Below are 26,918 nucleotides of genomic sequence, written 5' to 3' on the forward strand. Positions count from 1 at the left end.
AACAGTTATATTTGTCCAGCAGTATTGATATTGTGTTTAAAGAATAATGGTACTACTTGTAGAATGATCTTCGAACTATAATTTTTAAACAGATTGAAAACATAAAATGCATTTTGAACTGTTTTTCAAAATCCACACAAATTATGGGTGTTAGGTATCGGTAGCCTACTACTTATGCTAAAAAAAACAATTATTTTTCCATTTGAAGTTGTTAACCAAAACATTTGACAATTGTGTCAACAAGTGGCGTAGTATCTTTACCTCACCAGTAGTATTTTAATAAGTACAATTTTATTCTTTGGATTGTTTAAAAGATTTAAATTATATTGGGATCTTTAGATCTTTGCTCTTAAAGACTAAGGTTTGTGCGTCCCACTTTGGTAGCCTGATTTAAATAAATCTTCCAAATGTGTCAGCTGCTTTTAAAACATCTACAGACGCATCAAGCTAACTTGGTATGTCCATAAATGAATCCAAGGTTCCATAAAGTCCAGATGATCACAAACTAGTTCAACTTTTATTGTAATTACCCTTAGTAGTCATATTGTTAATTCCTATCTTGTGTCCTTGTAAATGATGAGCTAATTTAAAATTGCTTAACACAGGTGAAGTGAATCTGTCTCTCAGATGGCTGAAGTGGCTGTAGTGACAATGATCTTAGCTGCTCTCATTCCTCTGTACCAAGCAGTGACAATGGTACAGGTTAGTGCAGTAAACACATTCAAAGCTCAAGTTTAGACTCAAAATCTCTAGATCCAGTTTGGTTGGATATGAGCCCAAACATTGAAATGTTGCTCAAGAAAGAGTACACAATTTTGATGGATTTGTATATTTCCAAACAAAAGGGGTTAAGTATCATGTGTGTAGCCTTTTTGCTGTAGATAACCCACTGGCACTAAAGTAGTTTGTCAAATCTGACTTATGAGCACTAGCATTGTCGTGCGTGGGCAATCGACCTGTTCGGCCAACGGTGGCATGGTATTAATGGTATTAATGGTATCTGGTTGCGGCATTAGTGAGTTTAATAAAGATTGCACACAACACATTTTTTTCTTCTTTTCACATTAGTATAAAGGAGGTGGACACAGATTTGTCTTTTTTTGCTTTTAATTGTCTACAATAAGCTATGAACGTGTGTATACATTGAATAACTTCTTGATCAGCATCGTAAGTGTTATTAAATTACATGAAAAAACAAAAAGACACTTTTAATAATATATTTACACTTATACTGTTGACTCACAAGACAGTTAATAAAGAAAAGACCAATAGGCGAATGAAATCTGATATGTTTGCTTGTGTAGGAAGTGGGTCTAGGAGACATGGCTGTACTGAACTGTCCCAGCAATGACGAGTCACATCGCTTCCAGTTCTGGCAGCTCCAGACCCAAAACTTGATGATTGGACCAACCAACAAGTTCAACCGAGACAAGTATAAGTATGAAGTTCTCACTGGAACACTATATATCAGGGTAAGAACTAAGTATAGTTCGGCCGCTTAGAAAACGACCTGCGCGCTAATGCTAAACCAATGCTAGAGGAGGTCGCTTTCTAAGCGGCCGAACTTGCTGGGTATAGTTAGATTTTTTAGCTAGATGCGGTTAGGTAGACTATCTTTGACAATGAACTTTTTTTGGCTGTACTGCAATCATTTGTTCATACTTTTTAAATTTTGAGATTACCCTTTGCGGTCGGAGGGCCACTACGTGTGGCCACAAGATCCGTAGTGTGACAAGTTGTAATATATGTATGAAGTGACGCGCCAATAGCTCGGCAGGGCCACTCGTAGTGGCCCCGCCTCCTTCTATGGTTTGGCCGCCATTATTACTTTTCTTGTTTACGTCTTACGCTTGGATTTAAATACCGTGTGGCGAGCATTTCAACTCCAAATCAATGATGTTTAACCAAACATATGACTGTAAACTCGGTCATCATTAGGATTCAATTATGTACACTCGTATTTAATAACAATTTAATTACTCAAATATTAAAACGTTTATAACAATTAAATTATTAATACTCTTAGATAAAATAAAAAAGCAAAGTATCTTTTATGGTTGAAACTGATTAAAAACAATGAAAATGGTTCATTTGCAATGAAATATTTAAAAAAACTACAAATCTAAATATATTTGACAAGTTATATGATTATCATACAGTATTATGCAAATTACCAGCTTTATTATGAGTTAAGTGTAAATTAGAAAGAACATAGATAATATATAAATAGTCGAACAAATTTTTATCCTCCAGAAAAGAGCAGTTAGAGTCTTAGCCAAAGTGTCTCGAATTACTCACAGTAAAGAGTTTTTCATTCAGTTTAAAATTCTTACTTTGTATAGTTCTTATATCTTTAAACTGGCTTTAATGGTTAAAAGTGATTTTGACACATTCATGGAAGATCAACATGAACATCCACATAACACTAGATTTAAAAACAATATAAAACTAGTTCAACACAGACTTAAAGTATTCCATTTATCTCCTCAGTACATGGGTCCAAAAATATACAACAAATTACCTTCTTCAATTAAGGACATCACTGATTCACTCCCTAAATTCAAAAAGAAGTTAAAAAACTTTCTTTTGGAGAAGGCCTTCTTCTCATTGGAGGAATATATGGAAGCTGTGTAGATGTTAAGGCTCAGCATATGAAATTTATTTTAGTAATAGTTTTAGTATAGAGACTATAAATTATTGTAACAATGACGAATCACCTGTCTGAATATGATGTTATGTGATTATTGGAAAATAAATAAATAAATATAATATTAATTTAAAATCTTGGTACTTAAACAAAATACTATTAAGAAGTATATTGGATAAAAAACTGTTAAAAGAACTGCAAAAAACTTTACAAAACTAAAATTGATTGCCTATTATTAACTCATTATTGCCTAAAATTTACACATGAAGGATAAAAAATTAGTAATTGAAGGATAAAATTTATAGATAAAATAATTAGACATCACACTACTTGAGTTGATTTAAACGAGTTTGTATTTCTTCCGTGTGTGATATCGGTGAAAACAGTCTCCTGGGTGTAAGCCAGGTTTATTCTCACAGGACTTGCAGTAAAATCTGGTTCATTTACGTTGTCCAGCTGCTCTATTTGTAGAAACGGCACAGTCCTTCTTCGAAGTTCCCTCCAGCTCATAAATGAAGTGTATTTTTCCATCTAGGCGGTCTCCTTCAGTGATATATGATGGGCGTCCACGTTTCCTGCTTGTGTTTCTTACATCACCCACTAGCTGATTCACAAGTTGTTTACGGTACATCTTTTGACGCACAGCTGGTCTGCCAGGGTCTCGGTTGTAGTTGTAAATTATGAATCCATTGACAACAGCAACTTCAATTAACAAAAAAAAATTTTACGCCACCATTTTATTGATTTTCTGGCAAATGAATAAGTAGCTATGTAATGGTCTGCTATGTCTACGCCACCCATGTTTTCGTTATATCTGCAAACAGCTGTAGGTTTCTGAACAACTTCTTGATTTCCACCCTTAACGTATCTCTTTACTTCTTCCACCGAGTTGTCATACAAAGAAGTTATCATTAATACTTCCCTTTTATCTTTCCATTGTATTACAGATAGATGGTCACCTTTTCTAAATGCGTTGACATCGCCTTTTTTAAATTTTTTCTTTTTCTTAACTGCTAGAGGTAGCCCTTTTCGTTTCCTATCTACCGTTCCAGTAAAGTGAACTTTTTTTTGTACAGAGCCTCGGCTAATTCTGGGCTAGAGTAAAGCCAGTCGGTAAATACGTGCAACCCTTCAGCACTTCCTATAGATTGTCCAACTCTGTCAACACAACTCGAGTTGTTGTCAGTAAATCTGGCCTAACAAGTAGGTTGTTTGTTGTTTGTCCCAGATATGGTTCTATTTTGCACACACATAACCATTACTCGAGTCAGACAGAAATAGACCTTAATGTGCCACTTTTGAGGCTTATCCTTATTATAACATTTAAATAATACTTTCCCTTTAAACCCTACAGTACTCTCATCTATGCTAACTTTGCTGCCTGGACAGTAATATTCTCTAAACTTCATGTCAAGATAATTAACAACATGTTTCACTTTAGCAGAGCGAGAGATTGCACCTAATATTGGTTGGAGGTGTAGAAAGGTGTAAATTCCAAAAAATTTGTAAAAATCTCTCTTTGCAAAATATGTCTTTAAAAAAAGGCTGGTTTTCCAACCAAACGGTCGAAAAATAGTCGTCGATATCAGGCTTTGGGTGCATGCCCATATTAATTATGACCCCCAGAAATGCCTTGAACTCTACTACAGTAATATCCTTCCATGTCCACCACATGGATTTTTTTGGTAAGGATCTCATTTTATTTATTTTATCTTGAGCATATCTGTTACTTTCATTAACAATTTCTTCTAACAATTCATCAGTGAAAAATAATTTGAAATACTCAATTTCTGAGTTTCAATCAAAATTCGGTGGTTGTTTGAATCCACTCAAAGCTTTATTTTGAAATTCACGGAAACTTAATTACATCATCATCCTGCCACTCTCGCCATATGTCAGCTGCAGCAGCTTCTTCAACTTCAGCTACATGTTGATCGTGTTCACCCTCGTTAACATCGCTAATATTGTGTTCTAGTTCACTATCAATGTTCACATTTCCTTCTATATCATTATCACTTAATTCAAAATCCACATCACTGTCATGTTGACTGTCAATATCACTAAAAGAACATTCAATATTTTCGTCACCACCCTCAACCCCTACTTGCTGATCTTCCTCTACACCTTCGATCTCCATGAAAAGATCGTCATCTTCATCGACTTGTAATAAATCCCCTATAGTATCGGATGATAAGTCTCTATTTGAGGCCATTTATAAATCATAAATATCAATTTATTAAAAATTAAAAGCATTAAAACGACTGTTGCACAGCACAAGCTGATTACTCACTAAGGAAACACGTGACAATATTGTTATAACCTAAAAAACCAACGGCTTGTTGTTGTCTCCAGATAGTTCCAATGATTGTTGAGAGAGCGCAGCACCTCCCAAGCGGAGAGAATCGATAACAAAATTACAATCCTAAATATTATGAAGAGAAACAGGGGGCCACTACGCGTGGCCGGCCCGAGCTGAACAGGAAACGCGTAGAGGGCCTCTACGCGTGGCTGGCCCAAACTGCGGGGCTACCTTCAGCGCTGACAATGTCGCGTCATTAGACAAAATGAGAGGTCCACTAAGTGTGGCCTTCCCGATCTATAGGGGAGGAAAATAGAACGATAAATACGACCGCAAAAGGGTTAAATAAAAAAAAAAATTGGCATATATAGTAGCGGCAGTGTTGTTTTCAGGAGTGCTCATTTTGGAACAAACTAATTAATTAGTACGTTTAATTGTCAAAAATATTTAGAAAACAATCAGTATTAACTGTATTTTATGAACCAAACTCGACTTTTGCTTCCTAGGCTTATCACGTTAGCCTATAAACTTACCATTACCTGAGGTCATTACAGATCATTACTAGTTGTTGATCGTAGGTAATTCTTTATATAACTGAGAGTGGAGAAAGATCTTTATCCTGTGCAGTTAGTAGCTGGAGCACATAAAACCATTCCAAAGGCATAATATCAATGTTTGGGTGGATATCCAAAGCATCAAAGTGACGTAAAATTTTGATTATCTCAATCAGGGGGATACTTGTTTTGCTTTGGTCGTAGTTTTGCGCCAAAAATGGTTTCAAATGTACTCGTCTACCACGGCAGGCTCAAGATCTTCGGAGTACACACTCAATAATTCTCCCGATTTTTTATAATTTTTTAGGGTGTCACTCGTTGTAATGCCTCTAAAAATCCAAACCTTTTATGGAGCTCAGTATATTTTTCACCTTGTCACTCAATCTCTGAATGCAATGAATCTAAAATTACATTGACTATATTCACACGAAAGTTGTCAGATCCTGTTAAAGAAATTGCACTGCTGGGTTCGACATATTCCCCAGCATGTTTTGGCCTCTTTTTTACATTGAGTATCGCCCTGTACTCTTTCCCACATTTTCCCTTCGCTGTATTTTCAAGTTTGTTTAAATGATTTCTGACCTTTTGAAAAACCCCGCAAAGAGAGTCATAGTACATTATTATATTCCCAAGTTCTGTCGTTTCATACTGCAGCTTTTTACTTACTTTGTTAAACCTTTAAAATATTTTACCCTATAGTATTTTTATGCAAACTGCAAATAATGCCCTCTCAATTTTCACTCATAACTCGACATGCGTCATTGCGAGCAGACCATCGTGTCTTTGATAGACTTTGCAACTGTAAAGGGCAATGCTCCTTTAGAATGGCCCACCTATGTGTCTCGGCACTGAAGAAATTGTACATTTCCAAAAAAAATGAAAAAAATATGAAACTGCTTCTGTGCACGATTCTGCAGCACAAGACCCTACTAAGTTGAGAGAATGCACCGCACACGGTAGATATTCCGCCAGAGGGTTTAACTGCTTAATTCGAGCATGAACGCCAAAATAAACACCAGACATATTCGTAGTGTTCGTACGCCTGACCCCTGCGTTTTGAAATTTCCAAATCAAACTTGTTAAATGATTAATGTGGAAACAATTTTTTTTCTGCTTTATGTACACATCTTTTGGGACAAAACAAATAAGCCTTCCTATCGGCACACCATCTTTGTTAAAATATCTAACAACGAATGTTAGCTGATCAACATGTAAAATGTCCGGGGTTGAATCTAACACAATACTAAAGTACTTCGTTTCGCTAACCTCTTTCATAATAAAGGATCTTATTTTTTTCAGCCATAAGAGAAATAAATTCCTCGTAAGCCGTTTTATACAGATAAGAGGTACTTCCCGAACCTTTGTTACCATATTTCGTTAAATATGTTCTGCCATAATGTTCATTCGTTCCACATAATGCGAGTCCTTGAACTGTCAAGAGTACTTGACCCGCTACAACTCGTTTCAGAACTTCCCGCCAATAATGAATTTTGGGTTCAAGTTCTTCAATAAGGTGAACATTTACATTACCTTTTGCATCGCATATGAGTTTATGTTTTGACATACTATTTCTATAGTAGCCACTGTTCTCATGCTCGTCATCGACTTGCATTTTTCCAGTCGTTGAATCCAGTAGTTAAAAATGTTCCCTTCCCATCTGAGTCCCCAAAAAGCTTACAGGGAACACAAAAAACACACCCGGTGGAAGGAGAATAATTTTTTGTTTCACCAATTTTTTGCCTTTTTTAACACAATGACTTTGACTGGAAACGAGAGTTGTTTGAATACAGCCTTTCGGATTTTTGAAAGTGTAGATTACTATTTTGATAGACTCCATTGAGGCAGATATAGTCTCTTAGATCTTCATTAACCCTTAAGCACACACACTCGTTTTTTTACGCTGAGGAGCACGCAGGGGTTTAGTGGATCCCAAAATAAAAATGGGTATGTAAAAAAAGTTTTTGATATAGCTCTTAAATTTTAGACATAATATCTATATTCATTTTCTGTTATGCTCACCAGGGTTGCCACCATACTTGTGAAATTATGACAGAATTACCATATATCATACCCCCGCACACACATTTAAGGGTTAACGTCTCATAACTCTGGGTCATTGCTTAAATGAACCACAGTGCTTACTGTGTGATATAGAGAGAAAAGAATTATACCTTAAACCAAGGTTATACTAAGCAGAACAAAACATAGTAATGTTTGAGAAAACAAATAACATAAATTGAGTCAGCTGCTGCTAAATATAAAATTCTATAACACTGTGTCTACTTCCACTCTTGATTCAACTGAGGCCTGGGCAAGGCCTTCGAGCACGGGATCAATTTCACACAGATATCTTCACTTGCCGATGTTGCTGAAGAAACCGATGCCGCTTCAGCATTTTCATCTGCACACGTAAAAAATAAGGTGATTTTGGAATTTTCTTTTAAAGTTTTCTTCTTTTTCTCTTCTTTTTCCTCACGTCTTTTTTCTAAATTCCACGCCACTTAACTTTGGTTTTTGACTCATTTTGCACTTTCTTACAGCTTCTTGCTTAGTTTTACAGTGTGACCAAGGAGATTCTCTGATGCCAAGAGAGAAACTATAAATTCACCTTGACGTAAGGAGTTAAGTAGTATTACAGCTCTGGAAGAAGAGTCCCTAACATTCCAGTTTTTAATCTCTTCTTTAAACGTTACTTCCAACATGTTGTAGCAGTTCCTTCGTAACAAAAACAGCATCATGTTTTTGTAGCCTACCCACCTAGTTGGGCAAACTGCAGAAGCTCTTTCCTGTTGGTCTCCATATTTACCTCAGATTTGCTATTCCGAAGCAATTTTTGATTGATGCAACATTGTGTTTGAAAACGCCAGGTTAAGGCTATGAGAAGCGCAATGCACATATATTGCTGTGGGATGTCTTCTTGAATATAAGCTTGAGCCCCACTAAACTTACCACTTATGGCAGACCAAGATAGTTCCCAACCTGGTCACGTAGGTTACTTTTGTCTATATTAACTATCTTCAAGTCCTTTTAAGGTTTTTGCAAACTTTGCTACTTGTAGTAGCATGAACTTGAGAAACTGCTCACAAATCATTTGACGCATTACATATCACGTAGGCAACATATCACGTATCAACGTAGGCACAACGAAAACTGTTCAACTGTTGCATGATCAGAGGTTTGAAAAAAACTGAAAAACTTTGCTTCTTTAATTTTACTTACTATTTTTTCAGTTATAATCCGGTTATAAGCGTCTTGATTTAGGAAATTCCAACTTATATATTTAGCATTTCGGTCAAACGACTCAAAGTGATTTTTCAAATCTTGATACCCCGCTTCAATTCTCGCTCTCAGAAGATCTCTAAAGCTACCCTCGTTTTCAATAGGTTTAGAGTTTATTTCAAACTCGCCATAATCTCTATGGCACCTAAGAGAAAAGACTGTATATAGACAATGAAAATAAGAAAATCATTGTGCTATTGTCAGTAGGTGAATGATAAGTTACCGTAACATCCAAATATTTTTCCCGGATTGTTTTATTATACAGTCTATATATAAATATACAAAGATTTAGTAAATAAAGCCGAAGTTCTTTGATTTTTTAACTGTAAAGTTTGTATTAAATAATCTTGCAGAATGATTAAGCTGTTTAGGCCTACCTTTATTATAATTGATTTACTCACAGACATTTCACTGGTTGTTGAACAGGCGTCAATTTCATTCAAGGAGGATTCTTATTCATCGGATGAGACGCCCAGCTGGATAATGAGGGGCTCAATGTCGTCATGCAGGTTATCGGCCTTCCACATGTTGTCTTCAATAAGTTCAACGTGATTACAATAGTTTTTCCACTGATCGTTTGAAACTGTGTCGAATGCGTTGTCAATCAATTTTACCATTATGTCTTGTTTAAACTAAGTGTTATGCATGTTATGCACGTACCTTTTCACTTGGCTCCAAACAAACTCTATAGGGTTGAGTTCACAATGGTAAGGAGGTAGATGTAAAGTTAAAAATCCTTTTTTTTGGCAAGTTCATCGACGACGTGGGCCAAGTACAAGTGCTTAACTTTGCCTACCTCATTCAATAGTTCTCTTTTCAAGCTGTCGTCAGGGAAGTTAATATTTTTCTCCTTGAGAAATCTTTTTACATGTTCCTTTCTTGATTTTGTGTTAGTTACCTTTTCTACTTTCACAGAATGGTATGGAGCATTATCCATTACAATTACTGAGTTGGATTGAAGGTTTGGTAGAAGCTGGTCTTCGAACCATTTTCCAAATCTTACCATCCATCTCATCAAGGTAATCTTCCTTTCCCTCCTTTGCTAGAAATACAATTTTTGCCTCCTTCACAAAACCATTTTCACCTCCGGCATGTGTGATGACGAACCGAAGCCCTCGTTAAGTTAGATCTTTCAATCCAGTCGTTAATCCTGCCATGTAAGCGTCTTTTGGAGTAGTTATAGTCTTGTCTACCCACACTTTGTTTGCTTTGTTCCGACATTTACCCAGGTTTTATTGAGGTAAATCATATTTTTTTATGTCGTCTGTACTCTCGAATCTGTCTGAAATAAGAGTGCCTCCATACAGTTATATCCTCTCTTTCCGAAAGTAATGACTTCTTTTCCCGCCGTTCGAAGCAGAATCCTGAATCATTGAGAAGTTCCCATAAAGTAGTTTGTTTAAAGTCAGGTAAGTTTGGATCTTCATTCACCTTAGATAAAACATGTTTAATGTTGGGGGTAAGTGTTTTGCAAAGAACGAGTGCACGATTCTTCTAATGGCACTTATTATGAAACCACCACATTTCAATGCTCTATTGTTCTTATAAACCACCTTTTTACGACTCTTTTTTGGGGTATGCACATTTCCTTTTAGTTCTTCATTTCTAATTATGTATATTAAGCGTTTGCTTGTCGCTGTATATAGCCTCAGATGTTTTTTCAACAATAAAACTAATACTTGCATGTGGGTAAAACGGTTTAAAGTACTGAAAAACGTTCAACACTGTATTTCTGTCTCCGCTTCTTATGGGTCTTCCCTTCTTACGCGAATTCATTTTTAACAATAAAAGCCCACTAACTCACACTATACACTAATATATGCACAACTGTATAGAGAAGCACCCAAATCCAACCCAGAACCAACAGTCACTGAATTATGAAATGAGACAGAAGAGGTATTTATTCCTTTTCCGTTTCCGGGAATCGCCACAGCATTTGGTTATATTGTGTAACCTTGAGAATCGCAAGACTGCAGACCTCTCACCAACTCCAAGGGAAAAGTGCTTTGAACTATGAAATAGTAGGCCACGTACCCCGTGCAAATAAATGATCACAAACAATAACTTACATTTATATTTGTGTTTCCCCATAGGAGGATCCCATCTTCCCACATGCTAGCATTAAGTACTAATACGTAGGTTTTGTAAAATATTTGTAATAAATTACGCTATTCGAAAATATTATTTTTATATAGACTTTTATAATGTTACAACTTATTGCATTGTTTGTTTATTTTTATTTTCACAAAATGTGAATGTCAGTTTTTATTTAAAACCCACCAAAATTAAGACAAAGTAGGTAGAAACTAAATAAAACTAAAAAGTAAGACAAAGTAGGACATTTGCTGGAAAGATGGGCTAAGTAGAAGCTCCTGCACCTTCAGACAATGAGTCATGCAGAGTCTGCTGCATAGTCGTGTCGCGGTAACAGCCACAGTCCGAATTTGATCACATATCGTCAGGACGGGTAGAAGCCCCGCGACCGCTCATATGGCCTGTACTGCCAACTAAAGCCCGTATCGACAATAGGAAGGGATTAAGTCACCCACTGTGCTGGAAAAATTTACATCCCTCCTTTTCATTGAGTTTTTTGACTGAAAGGAAATAAATTTCAAAATGTGTTTAGCTTGTATAATTATGATTTGATTTCAGGGCGTATCATCCAATGAACAAGGAGTCTACACGTGCATATGCAAACATATTTCTAACAATTCATTTTATGCAGAAAACGTCGAACTGGTTGTGAAAAGGGACTGGGAAGAAGTTTATGAAACTGATCATTTTGTAAGTGTACCTAAATGTAGAGACAACTTTTTAGCTAGTTTACGTTTGCAGTACCATATACAGCTCTCTCTGCAGTACTATATACAGGTGACTGTAGCATCCTAGGGGGACGACCCACAAGGGGTAAGGAGAAATTCATGTAAGCATATGCAGTGATGTACTTAAAATTAAAGGCCCTAATTTTTAGCATACAAAGCTGCAAACCGGACCTCAAAAGGTTAGTCCTAAACAAAATGGCAGCAATTGATATTATTTTATGTGTAAATAAAGTAATTAAACTTCTGGTTGCATTTAAAAACGTGAGGCCATATGATCAGGACTAAGAGGAAAATATTAAACCATAAGTTTACAAATTTTACAACAATACGATATCTTCTAATAGTTAATTGTACATGTGTATGCTGTGTAGTATCCTTTGGAAGATTTTGAGCCGATTATTTTTGAAGTTTTAACTTAAATTTTTAGTATCCTTTCAATATCCTTCTCAGAATGTCTCTCGATGAGATTGAAACTATTGAAAGAATAACATTGCTAATGATTAGGGAGGGGGTATGGCGATTGAGATCATTGAAAGAAGTTGTTCATCTGACCAATTTCCGGACAGACCACCTTTATCAAAATCCATCAAATGCAGAACAGTTTGACGTATTGAAGAAAACAACAGTGTTAAAGACCTTGGCAGAAGTGGAAGACCCAAGACAGCAATGACAAAAAATCACATACTAGATGTACTGCAATCTTTTATTGAAGACCTCAGAAAATCAACAAGTGCTGCAGCAACTGAATACGATGTAAGTCAGTCCAGTAATGTTAGAGGACGATTTTGATAGAAGAGTTGAATTCTGCAAAACCGTTATGAGTAGGTGTGTGGAAACACAACATTTTTTGGATAACATAGTGTTTTCAGATGAAGCATCATTTACACTTCATGGTCATGTAAGTCGTCACAACTGTCGATACTGGATCCTCATTGGATGAGTGAAAGCCACACTCAGAAGCCCCAAGAAGTCAACACTGAGCTGGTATAGTTGGCACAAAGATTGTAGGTCCTTTCATAATAAATGGAAATTTGAATGGGGATTCATATGAGTTATTGTTGCAAACATACCAACATTACTTGGTTTGCTAGGTCGGCGATTTAATACTGTATGGTTCCGGATGGGACACCACCTCATTTCGCTCTGCAGGTAAAAGAACTTCTGGACAGTGTTTCGAAATCGTTGGATAGGGTGTAGAGGGGCAATAGAGTGGCCTCCTAGGTCACCCGATTTAAACCCCTTGGATTTCTTTCCATGGGGATATTTGAAACAGAGTTTATCCAACCAAGCCTGCCAACACCCAGGAGCTCATTCAACGGATCACAGAAGAAGCTCGTAATAGCCTGAGATGCTGCAAAATATCATTGATGGTTTTTATCACAGGATGGGTTACTGCCACTTTGTTGCGATGCAATGTTTTTTGTTTAGGAATAACCTTTTGAGGTCCGGTTTGCGGCTTTGTATTCTACAAATTAAGGCCTTTAATTTGATGTCCATCACTACCTATGCTTACATTTAAGAATTTTTGTCTTGCCCCTTGTGGGCCATCCCCCTGGGATGCTAGGAAACAGTTAATTACTTTAAAATGTATATTTTTATGATAAGTATGTACATAGAAGGAATTTCCCTGCCTATGAAGGTGGAAAAGTTATGAAACCATTCGGAAATTTGAACTAGTACAGATTAGAATAAATTGGCTGCATTTAACTTTTAAATTGACTGCAAAGTAATAGTGCATCAATTATTAATTCTCTGTGTGACATTATCATCAACAGAAACTATGTATTTATAGCTTTTAATCAAAGAAATCCACCCTTACACCTCCAACTGTTTTTAGGTCTTACCATAATTTATTTGTCTGCAATATTTGTTAATTTCCAGACGAATGTGTTCCGAGTAGTTTTGATGGTGACCATATTGTTGGTCCTCATAGCTCTATTGTTAGTATTATACAACATGAGAACAGACCGACAAGCAAGGTTTCGAGGTACTTTGTTGGTTGGTGTTGTGCAATAACCTATTGAAAGTCAAGTGGTTTGCCTTCTTAGAACTTGAAGTATTATTTCAATAGTTAAAGCTCCAAAGAAAGAGTTACTATACAAATGTTTTCAATCATGATATTGAAGTCTTAGTGTATGCAATGACTTAATTATTAATTTGCATGGAAATATTGTGGTATTTGCATGGTGATTGTTGTGGCCTGTGTTAGTAACATGTTTCCTGGTTGATTTTCAAAGATTGGGCTGCTCATTTCAGATAAATACCCAGCGTAACACACTTTACGAATGGTGAGCTTTTTTATTTTACAATTTTAAATTGAGTAGGTGGATTAGGAGTAGAAATGATAAAACACAATAAATCATTACTCATACAGAAAGTTGCACTGTGCAAACAAGGCTCATATGTGAGATGAAGCTGAACATATGACTACAAAATTTGAAGTGGAAAGCAAAGCCGAGGGAGAAATATGACACAAGTGCCAGAAAGCACTTTTGGTAAACAATAATTTTTGCACAAAGTAGATAATCTCTGTCTTATTAAAATATATAATTTAAATTGCAAAAATACATGAAACACAGGGCAAATGGAAAATAATTAGAAGCAAGGAATCAACTGATCCGCCTCTTACTGATTCTCCTTTACACCCTTACTCTGAGTTAGCTTGGGAAAATATATCCTATGTTAAAACCAGCTGTCATTTAAAATAGCCACACGATGAAAGTACATTTTTTCAAATGAATAATCTCTTCACCACATATCACTTTGATTTTTTTGTTTAATCCTAATGAAACCAGATTAAAATTTATGTGGATCACAATTGGATCGTTCTGACTGTTAAGTGATTTTTAAATGATGGAATTTTGTTGTATTTTTAGCTCTTGCTGACGAAGAATCTCCTGACGAGGCTGGCACTGTCAATGGTCGACAAATGTCTGACTTGGACAGCCACGGGCTGGATACAGAACTTCCACGACCAACCACATTCACAGATGTCCGTCTGGGGGACGCAACCATCTAATCCTAACCTCACCTTCCAGAGGCAAAAAGGCGTGAAACACTCATACAATTTCCAAAATTGATTGCTATTCTACTTGGGAAAAGACATAAAAGTCTCTATTTAATTTTCTTGTAATCTTAAAACTCGTACAAACCCTTAATTACTCATTTAATTATGTCTTCAGTAAACATCAGTCTAGATTCAATAAACCTTCATTCAGAAAAAAACAACCCTACATTTGCTGATGTCATATTTTGGAAACATCAATTCAATCCCAACCTATATTTTAGAAACATAAAGCATATACATATCCTTAATTTACTTGTGTCCAATTTAGGAAAAACCATCTAGTCAAAATACCACCTTCTAGCATCTCTGCTGAAGCCTAACTTTTAGGACAACAATCACCTATTTCCAATCCCTTGTAATAAGACAAAGTTACAACCACAGATATTCATAGAAGTTAGTCTCAGGGAACGCAAACAGTTTCGACAATACCTTGTATCATCAGCGGTAATATACAATTGGTTTTCATATTCAATCTTCCAATCTCCTACATTGCCTTAAAACTCCGACAAACTATTTTATGTTTTCAACACAATTAGAATTGTTGTATTAAAAATTCATCATTTAGCCCCTGAACTGTTAAATTAGACCATTATGAGGTACGTACCTTTACGTCCACAGTTCAACAAAGCAATGGTCAAACTCACTACATGTTTCGTCTATTAAAGTTCTGTCAAGTGATCTTTCAAGAATGTTTCCTCAATTAGCAGACTTGTCAAGAACATTCAAATAATTACACATATAGGATGACACACGAAAACCGCTACCGGTTAATAGAAGGCAACTTAAATGTTTTTTTCATGCGTTGTGTCGTTCTATATGTGTATTTATTTGAACTAGAGGTCGTCCAGTGGTTGAAAACTCGACCAAAAATATGTAAAGACTTCTCTTTTTTCCCCCCACGCTGTAAATAAAACATGCGATTGGAATTTCTTTCATTTGTTTTGATTTTCTGTTTATTTTTCTTTGTTATTTCGTCACCAGCGGCATCCCATAAGGCCAATGTAAATTTTTTTCAAATTAATTTTTTTGCTTATTTTTAGCCTATTTAATTTATAAGGGATACTGCACATCTACAGGAAAAGATCTTTCTAACAGTATGCGTAGATTTTCCCTGCGATGCACACAAGCTGAGAAAAAAGGTTTTAAAGAAACTTGCTTGCCTATTAATACGTACATAGATGTTCTTGATGAGTCTACTAATGGATGAAACATTCTTGAAAGACCACTTGACAATGCCTTAATAGGCAAAACATGTAGTGAGTTTGGCCATTGCTTTGTTGTGGACGTGGACGTGAAGGTTTGTATCTTATAATAGTGGAATGATTGTATGTCTTTTTGTAATGAAACAGTGCTAACCCTAGTCTTGGAATTTTATAACATTATTGGCGTTAGTAAACATTTTAAAAAGTGAATGACAGTAAATAGCTCAAAACATATTTCCTCAACCAAACATACCAGCAACAACATTACACATTGACCACCTTAACAGATTCTTTATCTTGGGGAAACAAAAATTCTGCATCAACCCTATCTTTCAAAATTTGAGTTTGAAGTTAAATATTACATTCCAAATAGCAACAACTTCTGACACAGTTTTTTTAACGGTCATTGGTACATTTAAATGAAAAGGTCGATTACTATATAGTTGCTATGTACCTTTTTTAGCTTGTATCCGTAAAAAGTTTCCTTAAGTTAACCAATGAAAACGTAAATGTTGTATAGTTTTGTTTAGAATAACTAATTGGATGTCTTTTGATTTTAACAATTAAAGTTGACTCAACTTTAAGATTGAGTTTATCTTAAGGTTGTTGTCTAAAAATTGTTGGGGTACAATAGATTTTAAAATATTCTTTGCCAAAGGGTAGTTCTGCTGTGTATTAGAGGAAACTTGATAGGGCACTTTTTGTATCTTTAGCCACAACAAATAAATGTTTATTTTTATGTATCAATTATGTTTAACTAATTGACTATAGTTCCTCAACCACAACTAAGAGATTCACTGTAAACTAGAGATAGAAAAATGGATGTATTGCACTGGGTCCAAAGAATGATGGGTCCAATGCAAGTTTAGGTCAAAACAGGGGACATTTTCCAATATACTGAACTCAATAAGTTATTAGATATGACATAAACAAGTATTTTTATAGATGAAATACTTTAAGTGGAGTTTGGTACTCCAAATTTAACACAATATCAAAAATCTATGGCTAGTTTTGTTCATGGAAGGGTTCTTGGACAGAATTTTGAATTGTAGAATAAGGAGGATAGCATATTCTATGGCCTACCTACACTTTATCAAGGTAAGCTAGCTGCTATCCTCCTTATTCGACAAATCAAAAATCTATGACTGTTCAATTTAGCTTGGTATACTGTAAATTAGGCTGAAAACAAAATCATAAAAGCCAATCAAAAGAGTACTTAATTACAAAACATTGAGTGCCAAAACATATTGAAAGAATCTTGTTTTAGAATTGACCTTACTTTAAAAGCCATCTTGGGTAAAATGGCAAACTTCCATTGATCATAGGCTAATGAAAAACATGCATGGTAATTTTTACTCTTTATATTATCCATAACAATTTAACTGGCCTTTATAGATATAGCACCATAAAATAATTTTCAGAAAAAATATACTTAAAAAATGATGGCTTTAACAAAAAATCAGTATAAATTTACAAAATTGTCCATGTTAAAATATTTCTAGGGTAAAAATTTTGTTTATTATTTTATTCCTCGTCACAAAATTTATGTTGTATTATTTTAGTGCTCTACTTTAATCATATAAACAACTTGATAAATGGAAGACATCAATAATCAATACAGTAATAATGTTGCAATATTAAACCTTTCAATTAGAGTAAAAACACTCTACACCTATAACATAATGAAATGGAAAACTGAAAGACAAAAATTATAATAAATAATAATAAAAAGAAAATCAATACTTAAAGGGAAAATATCAAAAAATAAAAATGATATGTAGACTATCCCTTCTTAAATAATAAATTAATATTCACCCTGCAGAGGCTGAAAGGTACTAATATATTGATATGCGTATTACAAGTATAACATTACTTGAATCCATGATAATTAAAAATCTGGTTATGTAAATAGAAAGCTAGTTAAGTTATAAACCTGATAATGTACATTTTTTTGTTGAAAAATGCCTTTAAATTAAAAGTGTTACTTTAAGTTTAATCATTATTATATGGCGATCACATATCTTCCAACCAGGTAACTTTCATATGGCCTTGGTAATGTTTAGAATAATAAACATTGTAAAATGTTGCTAACGTGACTTAGAAAAACCACAGTTCTGGATTTTCTCAAAGACTTTGTGCGTGTATAAAGATGTGTAGTCAGTCTTATTTGGGCTCAGAACAGGGGACGTTCAGTTAGAATATAAAATCAGACAGAGCTTCTGTGACATCACGCTTGCCATGTGTTGGTATGTGACGACTGGACCATTGGCATGATTTCTCTCTTCACCAACCGCGTCAGCAACTGAAACAATGGGTAAACTGTAACACCCGACCAACTTCATGTGGAAGTATGTCACGACGTATAAAAATATAAGTCAGTGTCATGATGTCCAAAATATAATTTTTTATCTGTCTCACGACGGACGCCCAATATAAACTATTCGACTGTTGCACAACATCCAAAATCTCATTACGTCCAAACATAGTCTTTCTACAAGCTTTGGGTGTCATGGGATTGGTCAATGTGCGACAGAGCACTTTATACTCTTAAAAACTTAGCAGTAGCCTCACGTCCAAAGCCTAACCTAACCTAGCCTAGTCCAGTGGCTTTGGACGTGGTGCTACTTCTAAGTTTTAAGAGTATAAAGTGCGCTGTCGCACGACGAACAATCCCATGACGTCCAAAGCTTGTAGAAAGACTATGTTTCTTGCAGTTACTGTACTTTTGGACATGATGAGATTTAGGCGTCGTGCAACACCCAAATATTTTATACTGGACGTCATTAGAGAGCTCTAGAATTATATTTTGGACGTCAAGACACTGACTTATATCATTGGACATCGTGCAATGCATCTGTATTAAATATTCCAATGGTTAAAAATCAAAGAGAATATTCAGGGAGAATCGTAAGGTTGACTGGTTTTTTTTATCAGGTAATTTTTTTGGGACATTAGTTTTTAATTAATTAAGGTTGAATGAGCTAGTAGTTCTAATCATTCTCATGATATGTGTTTGTCAATACGTTACGTACCTTCAGAACCTAAAACTATCAAAATATGTATAAATAACTCACTAGTAATGCAATGACGTCTGAAGCCATAAGCATGTAGAACACCTTTCCCCAACCATACTGAGATACCACCCCAGCCAGTAGAGGTCCTACTGCAGCCCCTATAATAGAATATACATCATTAGGCAAAAATTGCCAAGAATTACTTAAAAACTAGTCATCCTGTCTTCCAAGGACATTTCTAAAAATTCATTGATACTGTTGAATAAATTTTCAATGAGCCAGTCGCGAATAAACTGGGAATTTTTTAATTTAAATTTTGGTTTTAAGAGGTGTTGAACATCATAATTTGTAATATTTTTTTAAATATGTAAGAGAATTGCAATACATCAAAATTTCTTATAATGTAATTTCAAAATTAGTCCTTAAGGCATCAAAATTCAAGAAGCAGTGAAACAGTGATCCATGTATTCAACAATGAATTATGTGAACATTGAGATTGGGAAGAGAAGAACTCCATAGTGGAAGTTAAAACTGTTAGTTAAAAGAAGGAGTCCAGATTTTATCTAAATTAAATTAATTAATATTATCTAGAAAACCAGTTTATATCAAGTTATATTACAGTAAACCTCAAGAGGACTCAACTCCATCATTGTTATTTTCAAAGTTAAGTATAAACTTTTTTTAAACTCTTTTAAATTCAGTGCACATTGGACTTACCTTTTGGACGACCTCAAAATTTAATTTTCATTGTGGGATTTTGTAAGTTTAACACCTTAATTATTTGGACACTATTTAATTTATTAATTCTTAGCATTCAAGCCAGCACGACACCCTACCCTGAGATATAGCACATCTAAAAGGTGAGTTTACAAATACCAAGCATACTGAATGATAGTGATTTTTTAGCCAACTATGTTGGTTCTACAACCTACATACAAGTTATGACTGTATCTCGTTAAATGGTCATTAATGTGACCAGACAAAAAGAAATTACCAAAGAATTAATGCGCATAAATTAGCCTAAACAAAGAAATATATACATATTGACAGCAGTCATGATCTTTTGTACCTTTGAACAGGGAATTTTATTGCTTGGGTCTTGAATCTCCCTTACAAGGAGTGAGCATTAATCACTAATATCACCATTATTATAGACATTGAGTTTTTGACATCTTGACAGCAAAAGACAATAAAAGAGTTTCTTACCAATAGAACCAGTGCCATCGATGATGGCTGTGACAGTGGCCAAAGCTTTAGAGTTTCCCTGGAGGGAATGGTGAGTGCCTAACTCTGCTGATACTGCCGTAGTGATTAGAGCGTACGGGCCGTTGACCAACAATCCCGCCACCAGCAGCAGAAACACGTTCATCACAACACTGTCAGCTCCATACAGATTGTAAACTTGTAGCTGGAACAAAATATACAGTTCAAGTTAGTATTTTGTTCATTAGCTTTATAAAAAATGACTACCGTCATTGACTTAGTCAATGCTACCGTGGACGGGGTAGAACCGTACACTATTTTGATATTTTAAGGCTAAGATGACTTACCTAGATATCATTAATAAAAATATTACCATAATAAAAACATTATCCATGACCCGTTTGTGTTGTTAGAAGTTAAGATTTATAAAAAAAAAATTAAGTGTCTGGGTCAATCCAATTAATCGGTCTTGACCCTGATGCGTACTGAAATAACACAATAAATTTCAAACTAACTTCTCCTGTCCGCAACAGTGTTTTGTGCCGTCTGATGTCTTTTAAGTTATTAAAGACGCCTTAGTAGTTTATAAGGCCATGTAAAATTAGACAGAGTTTAAAACTTATGAGTAAAAAAGGTTAGGAATAAAAAAAATAACCAGTTATGCCTTTAAGAACGTTTATTTATAATTGATTACTTAGTGAAATATGGTACATACATAAGGCAAAGAGTTTACATAGGCTATAAAATCAAAATTAGTAGTGACCCAAACCAATAGTCTGTCTAAGAAATGACAGAAAAAAATTCAAATTGACAGTCAGAATTCTGCTCAAACATTTTTTAAAGCTAAAGTTGTTAAGTCGATCATTCCAAAGTAGGGGGGTACAACCACTGTCCAATCTTGTCGTAATCGACCGTTCAAAAAACTTCCAGATTCGCCCACTAGAATTTATTGTTTCTAACATGTCTTGCACATCTTACAAATAGGTAGAGAGGTTTTTATCCTCCACTACTGCAACGTCTTAAAAAAAAAAACTTAAGGATAAGCCAGTCCCCGATTTCATGATCATTGATTTCATGATGATTGTAGGGCTCATTAGGCTCTTCATTTACGGGCAGTTCATTAGTCAAAGCCGTGGTGAACATATAATCAATCAAATCAAATCATTTATTATCATGGACATTTACATGCATTGACATTGTCAGTGGAGAAGAACATAAAATTTCAATGTTCATTGTCTAAATATTCAGAGGTAACATGGGTATGAGTCTATGTTGTACAAATTCATTTTAACTACAGGGTTAACATTCACAAGAGACTATAAACAATTTAACAAATGAACAATTAACAAAGTTGAAGAAAACAAAAATAGACTATATAGAAATAATTAACAGATTTGGATACAAAGTTACAGACTTATCACAGGTTGTTCTAGGAACTCTTCAATACTGTAAAAAGGATTTCTTAAGAGCCAGTCACTGAATTTTTTTAAAAATATTTTTTGTGGATACTTATTTACATTAATAATTACCTTATTATAAGCTTTCTTACACATAACAACATGGCTATTTAAAGATTTGCTCAAACGGAGGTGCTGGTAACTTATTTGATGTCTACCACGAGTATTGTAGGGATGTACATCTTCATTCAGGACCATGACTGGTAGTTTTTTTAAAGAATAAATAACAAGTTCTAAAATATAAAGGTTAATAACAGTAAAAATCTTTAATTTAATAAAAATAGGCCTACAATGTTCAAGATCAGCTGAACCATCAATAATTCTAACAGCTTTTTTTTGTAATATTAACACTTCTTCAATTCTTGAACAATTGCCCCAGACAAGCAAGCAGTACTTAATTATTGATTGAAAAAAAGCAAAATAAGCCATCCGGATATATTCTGGAGTTACACAGTATTTCAAACGCCCCAACAAGAAAACAACTCTAGAAAGTCTAGTAGTAACACAATCAATATGAGTATTCCAAGTAAGCTGTTGGTCAACACATACACCTAAAAACTTGGTACTGACAGCTGTTTCTATAGCTAAAGATTCATGGTCATAAGGCCTAAAAGAGAATACTATATTTTCAGTTTTATTTTTATTTAAGAGATAGCCATTAGCTCTAAACCAAGATGAAGCTTCTTCTATAGAGTTATTTACCAAATTACTTAAATACAGCAAGTTACTTAAATACAGCAAGTTACTGGAAGTGTTAACAAATGTCGTGTCATCAGCGTAAAGAAGGGTTCTACATTGCACATTATGAGGTAAATCATTAATACTAATTAAAAATAACAGAGGGCCCAAAACTGATCCTTGGGGAACACCATATTTCAAATAAACCTCTTGAGACTGAACACCATCAATATACACAACTTGTCTCCTATCCTTTAGATAAGATTCGAAAAGTTGCAAGGCAACCCCCTGGATGCCATAGAAGTGCAATTTCAAAAGAAGGTCTGAGTGATCAACACAATCGACGGCTTTACTCAAGTCACAGAAGGTAACTTGAGCATAGGACCTCGCCTCAAAAGCCTGCAAGATTTGGGAAATGAGATCGTCCATGGCATCCTGGGTAGCCCTGCCCCTTCTAAAGCCAAACTGAGAACTGTACAAAATTTCATTTTCCTCTAAAAACAAGATGACCTGATTGTAAACTATTATTTCTATAATTTTTGACAGCACAGGCACAAGAGACACAGGACGATAGCTTTCTGGCTTATCTTTAAGCCCCTTCTTATAAACAGGACAAACCCTAGAAATTTTAAGTTCATCAATTCAATCTGGATCGTCTGGGTTAGAGCTATTTGAGGCTTCTTCCATCTTCTTCCTCTCTTTGCCGCTTGCTGGTTTTTTGGGCGGCGCATCCTGACTTGCAACAAAATATTGCTTTGAACATTTGTTAATTATCCAACATCCACCTTACCTTAACCCAAGGGTCATAGTTGGGATTCACTTTTGGAAGTGTTGGTGCAAATGTCATGTGAATAAAGGTACTGATTGATAAGAATCAATCTCGAGGCATGGTCTTAGAATAAAAACATATTTGTTGTGATGGCCTACTGTCCCAAAACGTTTATGTTTTTTCTGGCAGTTAGAACCATGCTCATGAATACACCAAACTACTTCATTTAATTTACTGAAACATTTTTCCATTTTCATAGTTGGGAAAATTTTTGTTCATTTTCTTGCACTCTCTAAAAACTCTTTCTGCATATGCATTAGTTTTCCTTTTTATTCTATGCCAGAAACCAGCAGTGAGAAAAATATATAAATAAGAAATGGGACTGCTATTTCTTGGGGGTGCATTTTTAGTCCAGTTTCTCTTACCCTAACCTGAGGAGTAACATCTTTGGGAGGTTCTGGTGGGCGAACTTTCGTCCAGTTGTCCAGGCTAGGGTTTCGAGTTGGGGGCCTAGGCCTAGCCTAGGTTCAGGTTCTGGATTATTATCTTCCCGATCAGAAGCCTCCATTTCACTATCATGTGGAGGAGTAATTGTCTCCACTACCAGAATAATAATCTCTGAGAGATTCGATACTAACATCCAAGTCGTTACCTTCGAGCTCGGGATCAAGGTCGACATTTTCAACAAGTTGATTGTCTGGGTCACTGTCACTATCACTGTCTTCAAAACGTTGAGGAATGACACCGCTATCATTTTTTAAATCATTATTTCACTACAAACACAAAACCAAACCTCAAAATAGCAGAAATAATACGACAACACAGTCGGCTTGTAAGCATAACAAACAGCAGACAGCTGACGGAATGTTGCCGCCCGATTACATCACGTTTTTTTATCAACTCAAATTAGTCGACCAGTCCCAAGAGGGATATGTTTAAGATAAACCATTTAAGTGTTACTAAATTATTTTAAGACTAATACTAACGATTGGCACTGCTATGACGAGCATGACGGCACAGGTGGAAGCGCTTTTGCCACTGTAGTCACTGATGATGCCAGCTGCGATGCCACCGACAATACCTCCGATGTCAAACACAACCGACAAGTCAGCACTCTCCGTAGGATTTAGAGTGGCTGAAACACAAGAAACTAAAATATACATTTGCTCTATTATATTAAAGAGAAAAAAGAGGATACAGTTAGCTTACCTTAGAAAATTTATTTGTATGCCTCAGTACACATAGGATAAGACACAGAACACACAATATTTTGTCCCCTGGGGGACTTTGTCAAATGTAGACAAAGAGAGTCTTAAAAATAAGTACAAAATATGCACTACTTTTGAACAACTTTCTTTGTCTATACTTGAGAAAGTCCTACAAGGGAAAACATTGTGTGTGTCTTCTATGTGTACTGTTGTCTACCTGGACTATTTTCCTAAGGTAAGCTAGCTGCTATCCCCTTTTTACTAAAAATAGCAATCCTATCCTGGCCTTGAGCCTTTCCTTCAACAAAATTAACCTCTTCTAATCTAAAGACTACAACTAGACACTCTTGGCTGAAAATACTTGGACCCTCTTAAAACCTGAAGGAAGCTAAATGTTTTAAATTCAAGCGTTCCAGTAAGGTTATCTTTAATAAGTTTTTGTCAGGAGTGTTCAATTGTTTGCAATAATAATCTTTTTCTTGTTTAAAATAACTTCTTAATCAGCATAGTACATGTTATTAACTTTACGGGAAGTATAAAAATACGTTGGAAAACACTTGATACATATATTTAAACCTATACTGTTTTAACAAGACGGCAGATATAAAAGATGGTTAGTGGTGATCAATTTTGATTGGACACTCCAATTTCCGATTGTTTTGATTGGACAATGCTAGTTTTTTATCCATTTTGGGTGTTTATAAAGTAGATTCCAAATCATAGACATTTCCCCCCACAACTACATAGGTAACTGGTTCTCCTGGAAACCAAAATTTGGTGATAAAATAAATAGTTATTTGTGTAACTAATGTGCAAAGTGGCTCTTAGCTGCACACGAGAGAAATGTTTACGTGGAGCTGCAGGCGAGTGTGGAAAGTTTCTTGAGTGCAGTAAAGGCACTCGCGTTACATATATTTTTCTTATAGTTACTATATATCATTAAATAATCAGTCTTTCAAACACGTTGAACTAAATCCAAGCGTTGAACGAAATTGGAAACGCTGCACCAGCTGATCGTAGTGTTCTTATCTTTAAGTGTTGCCAACTTATTTTCAAGCGTACACATATTACGTGCTTGATAAAAGGACACTGTTTTGTGTCGTTTAGTTGAAATACAGGAGTGCGGCAACAAAAAATTAGTGCGGTAAAAGAAAAGGAGTTCGACAAAAGTAAGTAAGTGCAGCAGCAGCAATTAGCTGCTTCACGTGCTATAAATCAGGGCAAGGAAGCCCACTTTGTCAGGTAACTGTAAGAAAAATAATAATAAACTCACTAGAGGTTTTGATGTAGCCTGGAAGCCAGTAGAGGAATGTGTAACTGACCAGTTTGGCGAAGAACAGGCAAAGTGAGAACTCTACTACACCCTGTAACAAAACCGCTCAGATGAGATATTATTATGATGAAAGCTAAGTTTTAGTTTATTATTTGGTTATAGGTGAATGAGATGTACACAGTGTGTACTGCTGTAAGGATTTAATTTGTTTCTCCTCATCAGGTTTTTCCTGAGCGCAGAAACGCAGAGTGGAGTGCGGAGAAGCGATTTCCACTCATCCAGTGGCTGACCACTCCACTTACAGGAAAACAGTAGCATTAAATTATTACCTAAGACAAGAGGAGAGCGGACTCCGCTTGTCCAAGGAAAACCCAGCTTAGTTTTTATTACTTTGGAACATATTGCAAAATTCCACACAACAAACTTTGTTTTGATGAAATCTGAATAGAGCCAATAATTTATAACACGTCATTTGGATTTTAAATGGTTGATTGATTTTTGCCCATTTATTGAATAAGAGCGGTCACCTTCTAAAGGTTATTAAAAATTGCAGTATTTTTTATTTATATATATTTATTTGACTCTGAATCCCTGCTAATTTTTCATACCATATTGAAATAGCTTGATGACAAAAGACTACAGTATTTTCAGACATACCATATTACAATAACTTATTTCTTTTGAAGAACCCGAAATGAAACTTACAGGTATTCTCAAAGCTCCAAAAAATCCAACAGGTTTTGCCTCATGGTCTGGATACAAGATTGGTCTTCCTTCTGAATTTATTTTTGAGATGTCTCCCTGGAAAATAAAAAAGGGTTCTTAATACCAATGTATTTAAAAAGTAAGTCTTAACAATACATACATAATGATATACCTTAGGAGTTTTCAAATCGATTGTGCAGTATCAATTTAAGAGCCAAAAGCCAACACTATACAATCAACTACTTTTTTGATGAAATCAGCACCCCATTGTTGAGCATAAAATGCATACAAGATATTCTGATATCTACCCAGGCTTTTCTACTGAAAGAGGAATTTGATTTTTTTACATCTTGTTTTACAAGGTCAGTTACTTCAATTCAATAAGTAGTTAACAGCTACATAGAAATAGTCTGTAAACAAACAGATAGTCTAACACTACCCAACCATAGATCAAAACCTTTCACATTTATCTCGGATTTGTGTATGAAATTTACTAAACAAAATCGAGCCAATACCCACAAATTCTGGTAAGTATTACTGAAAATCTCTCAGCCAAGTTTACTAAGTTTGCCAGTTTTGAGATTGAGCTACCAGATTAATGCTGTATAAAATTAACATGTAAACTACATTGACAATATCAGTAAAACACTGGGACACTATTCACAGTCAACCCCTCTTCATAGAATATAGAACATAACAAAAGACACAAGTTTTGAACATTATACAAGGCCAAGCGCTAAA

At 35.2% G+C, this 26,918-nt stretch overlaps 2 protein-coding genes across 8 annotated transcripts in view; one reads left to right on the forward strand and one right to left on the reverse strand.

The window, feature by feature from the left end:
* Positions 1–16,617, forward strand: part of LOC128985585 (uncharacterized) — a 153,805-nt gene extending 137,188 nt beyond the window's left edge. For 2 of the 5 annotated variants that reach the window (XM_054405203.1, XM_054405202.1), the window contains exons 2-6: positions 606–702; positions 1,305–1,472; positions 11,432–11,563; positions 13,483–13,599; positions 14,478–16,617. In XM_054405203.1, the coding sequence (XP_054261178.1) occupies positions 628–702; positions 1,305–1,472; positions 11,432–11,563; positions 13,483–13,599; positions 14,478–14,681 (696 nt within the window). In that variant the 5' untranslated portion in view covers positions 606–627 and the 3' untranslated portion in view covers positions 14,682–16,617. Of the gene's footprint in view, positions 1–605; positions 703–1,304; positions 1,473–11,431; positions 11,564–13,482; positions 13,600–14,477 lie in introns of those variants that run through there. The other 3 variants (XM_054405204.1, XM_054405205.1, XM_054405206.1) reach the window with 3 other exon arrangements.
* A 599-nt stretch (positions 16,618–17,216) lies between these two features.
* The window catches only part of LOC128985618 (glucose-6-phosphate exchanger SLC37A2-like), a 41,759-nt gene continuing 32,057 nt past the window's right edge, over positions 17,217–26,918 (reverse strand). For all 3 annotated transcript variants that reach the window (XM_054405310.1, XM_054405309.1, XM_054405308.1), the window contains 6 exons: positions 26,178–26,273; positions 25,473–25,563; positions 23,978–24,126; positions 20,091–20,292; positions 18,945–19,042; positions 17,217–18,172 (listed from right to left, as the gene is read on the reverse strand). In XM_054405310.1, coding sequence (XP_054261285.1) covers positions 18,098–18,172; positions 18,945–19,042; positions 20,091–20,292; positions 23,978–24,126; positions 25,473–25,563; positions 26,178–26,273 — 711 coding nt within the window. In that variant the 3' untranslated portion in view covers positions 17,217–18,097. The remainder of the gene's footprint in view (positions 18,173–18,944; positions 19,043–20,090; positions 20,293–23,977; positions 24,127–25,472; positions 25,564–26,177; positions 26,274–26,918) is intronic.

This window comes from Macrosteles quadrilineatus, unplaced genomic scaffold (genome assembly GCF_028750875.1).
Source record: "Macrosteles quadrilineatus isolate MER2022 unplaced genomic scaffold, UCM_ALF_1.0 Scaffold_2__2_contigs__length_208266976, whole genome shotgun sequence".
In the NCBI taxonomy this organism is placed as follows: Eukaryota; Metazoa; Arthropoda; class Insecta; order Hemiptera; family Cicadellidae; genus Macrosteles; species Macrosteles quadrilineatus.